Here is a 14,653-nt window from a genome sequence, read left to right as displayed (position 1 = left end):
TACGAACACTCTCTCTCTTTTCCGGCAGGGATCGAGCTCTAATTGAAGCGGCTCACTGCTGCTACGGCAATCCTAAGTCATAACCCAGGTCAGAACTCAGAACAACGATGATAGATATCACACGTAGGTTCATCATCTCCTTTGGCCGGGATTTCTGAAGTTGGTGAGACTGAGAGAAGAGGAGAAGAACAAAGCACCCACCCTCTCGGCTCTCGCACCAAACTCCCTGGAAAAACATTCCAAGATTTAATGTACGAGAAAGAGAAAGAGAAATATTTGCATCGTTCAATCTCTTGGATTTAAAGAAAGCTGCTTCTCATATACTAATCATAATTTGAACATGGAAATATTTGCATTGTTCAATCTCTTAGTTGATCATCATCATTGGAAAGGTAGTGAATGTGCTGGGTGAAATTGGGTTGTTTAACAACTTTCAGAAGGTACCAAAATGAAAGGAAAAAGGACCAGAGATGGATCGCTGTGTTTCAGGAAATTGAAGGTTTGAAAGAAGTGGACAGGTCAGGGCTAGACCATATATAGATGAAAAGAAGGAAGAAAAAGATTTTAAAGCTTTTCTTGCAATGGACATTGGTTCTTGAAGAAGGTCGCTCTTGCCAGATCATATAGACATGGGAAAAAAAAACAAAAGAAGTTTTGAAACGTTTCTTGTAATAGAAAGTGGCTATTGCTTCTCATTGCATGATGACCGTATAGGTTTAATCATTCTGGTTTTATATGAAGACAATTTACATTGCATTTTTATTTTACAGTCCCTTAAGTGATGCCACTTCTGTTCTTTAGTTAACTTTCAATTTCTCGTTGTCCCTCCCCTCGCCAATCATTAGATTTGTGTGCATTATTAGGAAGAGAAGATTTCAGCAAGAAAAGAAATAAGAGAGAATATATGGGCTTTGGAATAGGCTGAACCTACTCCTCCTACTAGCCACTTTGTCCACCAACATTGTCTCTCTCTCTCTCTCTCTCTCTCTCTCTCTCTCACCTATCTTCCACCCTCTAAAGCAAAGGGAAAATCTTTAGGAGGGATTAGATTTTCCTTTAAAGGGGAGCGAGTATTACTGATTAGGAAAAGGGAGAAAAGGGTGTCATATACCTTATTTTTTTTAAAGAAAAATTATTGAACAGTTCTTAGGTATCAATTCCAGCCCTTGATGATGCACCTGGTAAGTTGATTCGGATCTCTGTCTAAACATGGTAGTATCTTCTCTGTTCAATTTCCTTAGTAGATCAGTATACAACCTACAGTTACAGTACCTCTGGCTGTGGGAGTGCTCTTTGGCACTAAACAATTCCCATTATCTTATGGAGCTCTGGTTCCAAATTCAATTACAATGCAGATTTAGAAACTACTAACTCTAATTTTATGAAGCTCTGTTTTGTGCGAAGAATAGTTGTATGTGATTTTTTTTTTTTTGTGCTTATTACTGTCGCTTGTCTGATGACCATGTTGAAATCTCCTCTAGTCCAATGAACATGGAGGCAAAGGATACAACTCTATGTGAATTGCAATCCTGATCAAATCTCCTCTAGTCCGATAAACATGTTGAAATCTTTTTGTTTTTTTTTGAGACAAAGATGGTTCATGATCAACTTGTGTTAGAAAATTTTTGCAGCCTATACTGAAATAATCCATGATCGACATGTGTTAGATAATTTTTGCCACTAGATTTGCATGTAGTATAGTTGCATCAGGTTTTTGTTAGCCGTCCAAGAGGGTATATTTGAACCTGATCAAATTATTTTAGCGCTTCCATTAATAGATATTTTTCCCCTGATCCAATTTTGAGATGTTTAGGATCTACCATCAGGTTGATTGGTGGCTTTACAGTTTGCACTGCTCTGTTTTCGGTTTGCCCCACTGAGTGTTCTACTTTTGTGTGTGTTTATATGCGGATGGTAGATTAGGATGGATCTTGGATTTTTATGATGCATAGGAGTAGTGTTATGGTCGTGTGCATGGGTTATTCCATGCGTGCAGTGGAGTGGTGTTCCTGTTATCACTTGTGTGAGGAGTTAGTCATTATCGTATGTTAGTAATGTTTTATTATGTACATGAGTGTAGTGATCACATGTATCTGGGGAGGTTATCCTATGTGTTAGGAGGTGGTTATGGGGAAGTGTGGAAGCAAAGGGTAAGTAGTGTACATTATAACCCTCCCCAAACCCTGTAGTGACGAGAGCCTCGTGCATTTGGTATGCCCTATTTTAGATTAGGACTGAGTTTCCCATCCCAAATCGTGTTGACCTGCATCCAGCAATTGCTTCTTGTTTTCTATTAAGGTTGGTTGTAAACCATAGAATATATTCAGGAAAAAGTTTTCCTTCACTGGACGGTAAGGAAAAGGACAGCCATCAATGGCTGACAATGTCTACTCTATTTACAAATGGTCGAAACTACCGCCCTTATGTTGCGCAATACCCCTATGGACACCATGGAACCCCTTGGTCAAGGGATTCTCCCATGAGTCCATCAGTCCATGACATTGGGTGTGGGAAAGCTCAGTGCATATGTTTATACAAGTCCTATGACAAATTTTTCGATATTTATAAGTCCCCATTTCCTAGGCTTGTCAACCGGTACGGTTTCGGTAAAACGGTACGGTTTCGGTACGGTACCAAAAATAGGTACCCAATACCGATACTGCATCGCACCGCTTAGAAGGTCTACTTTTAATACGCAACCGCACCGTCACGGACGGTTTGGCGGTATGAATACGGTATATAAAACGGTATACTCACGTGCGGTTTCGGTATAATATAAAAATATGAATTCTATTTTTATAAAAAATGATATAAAAACACTATAAATTCAATGAAATGGTTTTAAATCGTTTTTTTTTTAACTCAGGGGTTCTCAATTGTCAAATAGGATATATTTGCTAAAGTTCCCATCACCATCGGTAGAAATGTCTTTCCAGTTTCAACTCTTGAGTGCATCTACAAGAGCTCTCAATGCCCAGATAGGCTACAATGCTACATCAACGCATTCTGTTGGTATTTCGAAACATTATGAACAGATTTCTGCTGCTTTGGTCATCACATATTGCAATATTCAAGGTTTTATCACCTAAAAGTATAGAAAATAGAGAGAGATATAGAGAGAGCAAAGAGCTTTGAGAAAATCTATCGTGAAAATAAAAGAAACCACATCACGAGAACGAAATCGAACCGAGATTTTCACAGATTTTCCAAGTTGATTCACTTATAAAAAACACAACTACACTCAAAGGTAACCAAGAACGAGAGAGATTCATTGTGTACACTGATAAATCTCCGCCTCCTACTGTTAGGGTTTTAAATTCGTGAAGAAGATGACCCTTGTGAGTTGTGAGAGGAGTTGTGTTTGAACTTTGAAGAGGTTAAGGTTACTCCATTACTCCATTATGAGACTCAAGTCCGAAACTTTGAGAATCGAAAGCTCGAAATGCTCCATTGTTGTGAGACTCAAGGTCTCAAACTCAAAGTCGCAAGCGGGAGAGGAGTCGAGACGAGAGGCGGAGAGGCCAAGTCGTTAAGAAATTAGGGATTTAGGTTTAGGGTCTTAGGAGTTAGAAATTGGTTTTACAAAAATACCCCCAAAATATGGTATGGTTTCGTATGAATTCGGTATAACGATGCAGTAACGGTACATACCGACGGTATTATACCTAATACCGATACCGCATCGTACCGTGATCAAAACCGCTTGCCTATACCGTACCGTACATCGCTTTTGAAACAAGACGGTTTGGTACGGTTTTACACGGCGGTTTCGGTTTGGTACACGGTTTCGGTTCCAAATTGACACCCTTACCATTTCCCAACCTTAAAAGATGACAAGCTTTTTCCCACACGGGGAAGTTCTGATACACAAATTTTCCAGGAAAGAATTACTGGATAAAGAAACAAATGTATAATCCATCATATAAGAGATCCCAAAAATGTTTAAATTATTGAACTTGCTTAAATTGGCCACTATATGAACTTTTAAATAGGTGGCAGCTATATATATGTCACTTTTTAACTTGAACTCCTGCCTATCACCACAGAAATCAGTCCACACTGACTGTCTCGAACTTTCCAACCACTGTCAAGAATGCTTCTTGGAGTTCCTTGTCACGTTAACTTACGACCATTCCCAACAACTTCCAAACTGTAACTGTATTTCTTTGTGTTATCTTCATCATCCAAGAACCTAAGGAAGGCTATATATACAGGTGTCATTCCCAATAGGAAAGCCTCAAAGTGCAAGCAGAACTGTCGATCAAAACAATTGAACACCTGCAGCAGATCAGGATTTTAAGCAATGATGTCAAAAAGCTTTACATGGATCACATTGGGGACAGGGGATCAGAAGAGAGGAATAATAGTTTACCTTCTTTTTATTTCCTCCAAAAAATACAGCAATGCTTAATTGTAGAAGTTAGCCATCAACAACATGTATGTTTGGGAAACAACTTACAATGAGAATCATTCATTATTCTAACTGATTAAGGAGGAATAATACATGATCTAGAAGGCAGTCTGTAGTCAGCCACTAGTTATTGAAATGAGAAAATGCATGAATCAAACCAATCATTAATTCAACAGAACACCTCTTGGATGGGACATAACCCATAACCATTTTTTACATTAATTGTCCTTCAAGTTGAGCTTTTCTGTACAGTTATCCATGTTTTTACAACCATTCAAACACAAGCAGCTCCCCAGATCCCGCTGTGGTGGGAGCCTTGTGCACTGGGTATGCCCTTTTTTTTTTTAAACATGAGCAATGGAGACCTTTGTTGGCCATTTTTCTTAACTCTGAATTGTACTTGAATTTGGAACCAGAGCTCCATATGATAATGGGAAGTGTTTAGTGCCAAAAGGCAGTCCCACAGTCAGAGGTACTGTAACTGTAGGTTGCATATCTAGTAAGGAAATAGTAAGGAAATTGAACTGAGAAGACACTACCATGTTTAGACAAAGGTCCAAATCAACTTACCAGTTAACAGGTGTATCATCAAGAGCTGAAATTGATACCCAAGAACTGTTCAATAATTTTTCTATAAAAGAAATAGGGTATATACTCCCTCCCCTTTCAAAGAAAACCTGATCCCTCCTAAAGGTTTTCCCTTTGCTTTGGAGGGTGGAAGATATGTGTATGTGTGTGTCAGAGAGAGAGAGAGAGAGAGAATGTTGGTGGACATTGTGGCCAGTAGGAGGAGTAGGTTCAATCATATTCCTAAGCCCATATATTCTCCCTCTTATTTCTTTTCTTGCTGAAATCTTCTCTTCCTAATAATGCACACAAAGCTAATGGTTGGAGGGAAGGGGCAACGAGAAATTGAAAGTTAACTAAAGAACAAAAGTGGCATCACATAAGGACCGTAAAATAAAAATGCAATGTAAATTTTCGTTATATAAAACCAAAATGATTAAAGCTATACGGTCATCATGCAATAAGAAGCAATAACCACTTTCTATTACAAGAAACGTTTCAAACTTCTTATATTCCTTTTTCTCATGTCTATATGTTCTAGCAAGAGCGACTTTCTTCATCAACCAATGTGCATTGCAAGAAAAGCTTTAAAACCTTTTTCTTCCTTTTTCTCATCTATATATGGTCTAGCCCTGACCTGTCCACTTCCTATCAAACCTTCGATTCCTAGAAATACAGCTAGCCATCTCTGGTCCTTCTGTTTCCTTTCATTTTAGCACCTTCTGAAAACTGCTAAATAGCCCAATTTCACCTAGCACATTAACTACTTTTTCTATGATGATGATCAACTAAGAGATTGAACAATGCAAATATTTCCATGTTCAAATTATGATTGTTACATGACAAGCAACTTCCTCTAAATCCAAGACCATTATTCCAACAAAAAGAAATAATGCCATTATGAAGAGACATCCAACATCCGAAGCGACTTCAAGTCCTATCTTAAAAGCGTCTAAGATCACTCCATCTTTATCTAAGTAAATTCAAAATCAAAAAACAAACCGGTGTTCCTTGCTAGTTAAATAGTGCCTTCATTCAAAATTCTACATTTCCAAGTGAAAAGCTAATTCACCAGGAAAATGTCTACAAACTCAGAACCTAGATTACATAAAGCGAGACTACATACTCATGCTTCCTCAATAGATTTTTTTATAATAAATAATTACACAAACCTTTGGCATGGATTTCCAAAATACACTAATAGTAACTTGAACTGACCTGAACAGCGCTATGGAAGATCCCTCCCAAACCTATACGATCCTTGAATATCTTGCAAGAAGATGATATACTGCCGTTGCAACCGTGTCCTGCGGGTAAGAGGCAGCTTTGATAGAAAGATTAGAACCGATATTACCAAGCTTGAAAACACAGAGCACACAAAGAGAGAAGCCCTTTATATCTTTGTCTGTGTCTTTCCCACTTCTGCAGAACCACACTGCAATTAAATAGAAGCCCAAATTTGACGGATCATAAGAAAAATCTTAAGAGAGACGGATTTTTGAGTGGAGAGAAGGGGGATTTCTTGGGAGTAAATCTTACGGGAAGGGGTAGGTTCCGTGAGAGAGGGAGAGAGAGTGAGAGAGTCAAACCAGTGTTTGCCTTCCAATTTCAGACGACTGGAAGACACCATCGAAAAGCTTGGTTGTAGAGACTCGAGAGATGGCGACATGGCGTTAGAAAATTGGAGTAGGAGGGCTCTGCCCGGAGTGATCGAAGGCTCGGCGATACGAGAATCATTTTACATTTATACCCTTAAATTCAAAAGTGTACAATCTTCACCTATTTTTTTATTGAATTGCAGCTAATAATGTGAATTGACCTTTCTATCCCTAAATTTTATTTCCAATTTTATCTTTACCTATAGTTTTAAAGGATAGTTAGTGTCTTGTTATGTTTGGATAAAAAACAGACCCTTCTTACGTTAATAAATTTCAACATTTAAATGACTTGTTTTTTCTAGTTAAAAAATTAATATTGCTTGAATATTGTTTCATTACGTGAAAGTGAAAACCTAATTACTTGGTGGTATACCGGCCAAATGGGTCACCTAAATTGAACAAAAACTTTATAAATGAATTTTGTGAACAAGGTTTTAGACTTGAGTCATTACTGGTTAGGTGGTAGTTACCCAAATAAATTTCGGGTATGATTCTACTTTAAGTGGGGCTATATTCATAACCAAGACACCAAGTGATTGAGTCTGGCAGCTCCACAAGAGAATGAAGTTGAATCAGATAGATCATCTGGACTTTGACCTCACTAATTGTGTGAGACTCAAAAGATGTTTTGATTATTTAATATTTATCATTTGGACTTTGATCTCACTAATTGTGTGAGACTCAAAAGATGTTTTGATTATTTAATATTTTTTTTTTGGACAATGGCATTGGCTTAAACATCCCTATGATGCCTTTCCGGCCCCCTCCTATAAACATGATGCAAAGAGCATGGTATTGAGATGAATGGATAGGGAGTTGTGGATTCTTTCTATTGCAATATTTACTAGATTTACTGGAGAATTTGGGCTATATATATATATATATATATATTAGAAAGACATTTATGGTTATCCCTCGCAATTTGATTGCTATTTGGTTCTTGTTTCACAAAGAACTTAATGTTACTGCTCAATAGTAGAAGAATGTTAACCATTGTACCAAGAGCTTTTCTTTGTATATTTTTTAAATATAAAGTATATATAATACAGGGTCGACCACAACCCAGACCCGACCTGACCCGACCCTGCTAGGACCAATAAAAACTAAGTCCAGCTCGACCTGGACCTGTTCAGGCTTAGGGCAGGTTCGGGTTGACACCCCTACTTGTCAACCTTTTTTAGCACGTTCTCTCTCATTCTTTTGGGCGATATTGATACATAAAAGATAAGTCTTATATTGCTTTAGTGTGTCATATTTATTTTTTCTAGAAAAGAGAACTAATTTAATATAATTGTTATTATTATAGGGGTGGAGGGGATAGATAACAACCAGGAGTCTCAAACTAGAAACCTTCTAGTGAGCATGGGCATGAAGCGCAACATAGCTAACCAATTGCACTAGGCAACTATTGTTCTTAATTAGTGTTTCATATTATTACAATAATTCAGAACGTATGAGTTTAGAACTTTGGAGTTTTTTGTATTGAAAAATTAGATTAAATCCTGCATTTTGGTATCCAGTTTAACTGCAGGCCATGTTTTGTTGTTGGAAAACATATAGTTTTCTAATGAAGAAAGCCAAAACAGATGAATCCCAAGAAAATATGATCAGTTTTTGGTGAGAAGACAATTAAAGTCTTCTTCTTAATGATATATTTCACTGAAAACTGTACATAACCCCAAATGTCCAAACAAGAATCAGTGAATGGTGCGTTATCAAAGAGAATAGAGTTCTAAATACATGCGGAAAAGATCATTCATTCCCATTTGCTATGACTTGCAACTTTAAGCTTGATTGTCAATTATCCTTGGAACCTTGGGCTCGGGTCAATTCTGTACAAAAGCCCTAAATAAAAAGCCTGGAATATGCTAATTCGGAGCTGATCCGGATCCTGATTTCGGGTTTTTAAACCATGGGGGTTTCGAACCTTGGTTCACCCTGGGCCGGAAAGAACCGGTTTGTACTTCCAGTTCCGATTTATTTCTTATCTTTTCCTTCCATAGCTAAGGTTTAAAGTCAAGTGGTTCTGAGTTGGGATTTTGTGAGTAAAAATGGCGTCTCTCCTTTCGGGTGGAAGAATCTCGTCTCTCATGCCCTCTGGAGCTCTCCTTCGAAATCCAAACCCTAACCCTAGTTTGCCTCCTTTCCCGAAACGAACACACCGTCGCAGCGTTGTGAGTCTATCTCTTCTCCCATCCCCGAAACCCCTTACTTTAACCCTCCACAAAGTAAAACCGCATAAGCTTCGGTTATCTTCCTCTAAACTTAGGGTCTCTGCCTCTTCTGCTGCTCCTTCATCTCCCACAGAGCGATCAACAGAATCAAACCCTACTTCGACTCTCCTATCAGATTCAACACGCACGGTCGCGACTGTTGTTGCAGTCGCTTTCTCTTTATCCAAATTATTTGCGGACATGATTCAGGGGATTTTCATTAAGATTAAGAGAATTTGCATGATTCCTACGGCGGAAGAGCTGGCGACAATTCAAAACCTTCAGGAAAACCTAGTCTGCACAGTGGGACCGTTGTTCTTTGCCGCTCTCCGTGACCGTCCGACTGGGTACCTGAACACTCCGTTGACAGTTGTTGCCGCTGGCATGGCGAAGTGGCTCGATATCTACAGTGGAGTATTGATGGTGAGGGTTTTGCTCAGTTGGTTCCCTAACATTCCATGGGACCGCCAGCCTTTGTCTGCAATTCGGGATTTGTGTGACCCTTATTTGAATCTCTTCCGCAACATCATTCCGCCAGTATTCGATACCTTGGATGTCAGTCCGCTTCTAGCGTTTGCCGTTTTGGGAACACTTGGTTCAATCTTGAACAGCAGCCGGGGAATGTATTGAGGGCTTTCCGACGAAGTCCAATTATTCTTTTACCTGCTGGGTCATAAAGTCATAATTATTTGAGGCTTGAAAGATGGAAACAGCTTCGCAGTTATGGTTTCTGCTGAATGAGCGATGTAGTCCGAGTAAGGAGTCAAAGAAGTTTTTTTTTTTTTTTTTTTTTCTCTTTCTTTGTTATTTTTAGGCTTATTTTATGATTATGTTATTTTACTTTAGACTTCCTACTGGGTATATAATGATATATTTTTTGCGATGTAATCTTCTGGGTGCAAGTAATTAGCCAATTCATATGCTGTTGTATTAATATAGAAAATATTATACGTTTGCATATCTTTACCTGTCATCATCGTAAAGTTTTTGGTTGTTGTTGATACATTGTGTTTTTTGATGTCCTGAATATGTCAATAACCTCTGGGTTAGAGATTTGGGAACACTTTTTTCCTTTTTATGGATAGCTTACTAAGATTCATGAGTATATTACTAGGAATTTGCGAGTAGGTGTTTAAAAAAAAAAAAAGGAAAGGTAAAAGCTTAGTCAAACATGATTTTTTGACAATTTGTTCTCGTGCTTAGGTTCAATGCTCCATAACTAGTTAATAGGTTTTGTTTAATTATTTGCATTTAGATTCAGGTTAATAGGATTATATAACATCCACTACTAGTCAGTGTGAGCTGTGAAATTTAGATAAAGAAAAAAAGTCACATCAGTCTAAAAAAGTGTTACTACTTTCACATAAAAATATAATACCTCTATATGCATCAAATGGAATAAAATAGTAACAAAACAATTAGGTCAGTCTTTTTTTTTTTTTTTTTTTTATGAATAATGACTTTATTGAGAAGAAAATGTAGAAACTGGAAGCTTGGGGTACAACCAAAGCATAGGCAGCTGGCTTTGGGGCATGCAAACTACTGTTTACTCATATTCAGGCAGCCATTCGTTGTTGCTGATGAATGGTATTTAACAATGTTTATTTGCAAAATTGGTTCAGAAACCTTGTGTTTCTTTCAATCATCATTGGGTACTTCCAAATATCCACTTGGAGGAAGGTCTTCCTAGTGTGGTCCTTAAATTCCGTAAAAATTGCGAATGGCCTAACCATTGAAAATATGATTCTATGGGTTTACTTTGTAATTGGCCAATTTAATGAGCCTAAAACATGGGTAGAAAGTAGGAAGACAGGATTTACTTCATTAGTTAGAGTCCTATTTTGAGTCTGTTTTCTTTATTATTTCACTTTCCTAGTCAATTTAGGTTACCTTATTAGTTAAGGATTGGGTTAGGCCTTTCCTTTTTAGTGTCTTAAGTCTATTTTTGAGTCTTCCATATAAGTTTTTAAGGGAGGCCAGCATTGTACACGAATTTGAATAATAGAAAAGTTTGCTTATGCAATATTAAAATCCTGAGATAGGATAGGTGAGGGGCTTAGGGTTAGATGCTCATTCCATTCTTCCATCCCCTTCCATCGGTTCTTGAATCCTAACCCTAATTTTGTTCAAATCAATCTCAAGAGTGCTACAAGCTGTTGGGATTTCTTTCAACTGATTGTCACATCAATTTCTTGAAGATTACCACATCAAGATCATTGCTGCTTCAAGAGGTTACAACTTTGTGAGTTTTTATTTGTTACTTCAATGAAGGAAATTGTTCCCTCATTTGAGTTCCCATTGTTCTCTTGGTTCCCTCATATGATTTCTTGTTTATTGGAGGGTTTTCTATTTGATCCTGCCTGGAATTAGACCTTTCAGGTTCTAGTCTTACATTAGTTATCTAGGTTCTTTACATACTCAATTCTTGAAGAAAATTTATCCTACTTATCAATGCTTTAGAGTGTAATTCTCACGAACAACTCAAGTCTAAGTGCATATGAATGTACTCCTGGTTCAAATCATTGAAGCGTTTGATTGTAGGGAAAATTAGGTATGTTTCTCAAATCATGAAAGGGTATGATTGTATGGAAACTTAGCTATGTTACCTGGGCACTTCAGAATAGGTGCTCCATCCGACGCATGTGGACTCGGGTTCTGACACTGACAAGAACACACCTGCTATGATTTCCACCACTACCACTTGCTCATCATGGACATATGTGAAATAACTACAACCACAATATATAAAGATGTGAACAATTTAATCTTCTTTAGTAGTGCTTACAAGATTCTGGATATATAATGAAAATAATTTAAATTACACTCATAGCAACTTCTATTTTCCCGGATCAGCAGTTTGGATAATTTAATCATATAAATGCACACATTTATAGTTGGCCTCTCCCATAACAATTGTAGGATGCTCTATATGATACCACCACCACCACAACAGAAACTAAAAACTCAACCTTATCCCAACTTAATGGGGTCGCCTATGTGGATCTAACAAAACAAAGTAAGGAAAACTAAGGTCTAAACAAGAAAAGGGGGATGAAGGGATGGGAAAAAGAATGATGGGGGATGAGATGAGAAATGAAAAAAGAGGTTCTGCTTAGTAGTTATTTCACTTTTATATTATCTTACTGAGGTTTGGTGTTCAGCAGCTGGGTATAGTGTGGTTGTTCTGTTTTGTAATTGAGAGATTGATGATATGTCTTAATAATGAGCAGCAGGGAATGTATCTAAAATAATAAAAATAAAGAGCAGCAGGGATATATGTGTTAATTTTCCTTTTTCTCTGTTGAAACTTATAAGATGAGTCTAGTTAGATTGCAAGGATATATGTGGTGACAAGTAGGCAAGGGTTTTCACACCGGAGACGAGTGCGGGTAAGGAAGCTAGTCCAAAAGCGTAGGATTAGATTAGCATCTTGGACGAGCACGAGTAAGGAAGCTAGTCCAAAAGCGTAGGATTAGATTAGCGTCTTGCAACTTAGGGTCTTTAACGGGTAAGAGTCTAAAATTGACAGATGTTATGAGGAGAAGGATTAACATAGCTTGTTTTCAAGAGGATATCCAAGGATTAACATTGCTTGTTACCACAAAAGAACATAGCTTGTATTCAAGAGAGTAGATGGAAGGGTAAAAAAGCTGAGGAATTTGGATGGCCTTAAACTTTGTTATACCAGTTAAACTAAGAACCGACTCTACAGGAGGATCAACATTGATGTGCAACAACTCTGAGTCTTGGTTCAGTTTGAAGCCATTAATGGTTGTGAGATGCAGTTAGGTGAGAGACCTATGAGAGAGTGAGAGGCTCAACCCATCCTATATTCTTCTTTTATTTATCTTTATTTTCTATCGATTTTAGTGAGTAATATGTTGAAGTTGCTGCACATCAGTGTAATGAACCTCCTGTATAGTTGGTTCTTAGTTGAATTGGCATTTACATTATAAAAATTTAAAGAATGATGTGGTGGATGTTGAATGATTTGGTGATAGGATTATATCCATCAAGCTTGTGTTGGAGAAAGAGGTTGTTGGTATAATTAGCACTTCCGCACACCAAGTAGGATTGAATGAAAGTAGTAAGTTACATTTTTGGGAACACATGGATGGATTAGTGTAAGGTAGATTGGACGTGGATAGAGACACTAATAGGATGTGGGACGAGATAAATGCTTATATTAAGAAGGCTGTTAAAGATGTCCTAAGCAAATCAAAAGAAAAACGTCATTCATCTATAGAGACTTGGTGGTGGGATGATGAGGTTCTAGCAGTCATTAAGGCTAAGAAAGCTAGTTTTAAATAATGGCGAAAGAGTAAGGATGTAGAGGATCTAAAAATGTATAAATTTTCCTGAAATAAAGCTAAGAAGATTTTGGGAAAAGCAAAGGCGAAGAAATATGAAGATCTTTATAATAATCTGAGCACAAAGGAAAGGGAAAAACTATCTATAAGATAGATAATATGAGGGAAAGGAAGAGTACAGATTTCGAGCATGTTAGATGTATCAAAGATGCAGATGGTAATGTATTAATAAAGGATGAAGACACTATGAGGAGATGGAAAGATTATTCTACAACCTACTAAATGAAGACATATCAAGTAATAGTGTCTCAGAAGGTTGCATTACCCATAACACCACATGTCACAGATATATGCAAAAAATTAAGGTGCCTGAAGTAAAAGAAGCTTTTAGGAGGATGAAAGTAGGCAATGCACTAGGTTCAGATGGGGTCTTGATAAAATATTGAAGAGCTTAGGAATCTGTGGTTTATTTTGGCTAACCAAGTTATTTAATAAGATTTTGAGCACAAGGAAAATGCCAGATGAATGGAGGATAAGCATTGTGGTTCCGATTTATAAAAATAAAGGTGATATTTAGAACCAAAATAACTGTAGAAGCATAAAACTAATGAGTCATACTATGAAATTATGGGAGAGTTATTAAAACTTGCCTTAGACTAGAAACAACTATTATGGAGAACCAATTTGATTTTATGCTAAGAAGATTATGTAGTCCTAGATAGGTAGGAGGCCTACTAGGAGCCAAACAACAGGATCAAATAACAAAAGGGGTTGCTGGTTCGAATGGGCAGCACTAGGATTTAGGTCAATTCCTAGGGTTAGGGTTGGATATTGGGAAAGGGGTTTATAGGGTATTAATGGGCAGGTCTAGGGGGTCAATATGGTATAAAAATAATAGGATTTGGGAAGGTTTTAAAATTCTGCAGTTCTGGACAGAATTGTGTTGCAGGTTTTGGGTTTTAATGGAGTGAAGGAATGGAGGGGATAAAGTGGAGACTAAGGGCTAGGGTTAAGGTCGAGTGTAGGGAGAGGTGTGGGGGATATAGGCTGGAAGTAGGGTTCGAAATTGATGGCCAAATCTGTAGTTATAAGGGAGTCCTAGTTGAAGTAGGAGTTGCAGGTTTAATGGAGATTAAGGTTTGATGGATGGAGGGGACTGTAGATTAGGTCTAAGTAGAAGAAGGTTTAAAATAAAAACAGATTCAAACTCACTGTATTGCCGGAACAATGGCAGCAACTTGATGACTTGAGAGAACCTCCCGATCTTCACAATGCAAGGAGTCGCAGGAGTCCACCCACCCTATCCACCTTCAGATCCACAAGGATATACACTCACAAAGAGCAGCAGCAATGGCAGCAAACATAAAGCTAATTTTTATTAATCAAATTCGTATATAATGCTGGCCTCCCTTACAAACTTATATAGAAGACTCAAAAATAGACTTAGACACTAAAAAGGAATGGCCTAATCCTATCCCTAACCTATTAGATAAC

The 14,653-nt window shown here is 37.6% G+C and overlaps 1 protein-coding gene across 1 annotated transcript; it reads left to right on the top strand.

Moving 5' to 3' along the window:
- The first annotated feature begins 8,643 nt into the window (after window positions 1-8,643).
- LOC122652526 (ylmG homolog protein 1-2, chloroplastic-like) lies at window positions 8,644-9,737 on the top strand. Its single transcript, XM_043846292.1, has one exon. It carries the CDS (start codon window positions 8,688-8,690, stop codon window positions 9,477-9,479), a length of 792 nt encoding a protein of 263 aa, XP_043702227.1. The 5' UTR covers window positions 8,644-8,687; the 3' UTR covers window positions 9,480-9,737.
- Window positions 9,738-14,653: the final 4,916 nt, after the last annotated feature.

The sequence above is a fragment of the Telopea speciosissima genome, chromosome 2, assembly GCF_018873765.1.
Source record: "Telopea speciosissima isolate NSW1024214 ecotype Mountain lineage chromosome 2, Tspe_v1, whole genome shotgun sequence".
NCBI classification, from domain to species: Eukaryota; Viridiplantae; Streptophyta; class Magnoliopsida; order Proteales; family Proteaceae; genus Telopea; species Telopea speciosissima.
Note: the sequence above shows the minus strand (reverse complement) of the source record. Positions and strands in the feature narration are given on the sequence as shown.

Bases quoted from the DNA above. Each gene is read 5' to 3' on its own strand.
- LOC122652526 (XM_043846292.1), top strand. From the start codon at position 8,688: ATGGCGTCTCTCCTTTCGGGTGGAAGAATCTCGTCTCTCATGCCCTCT.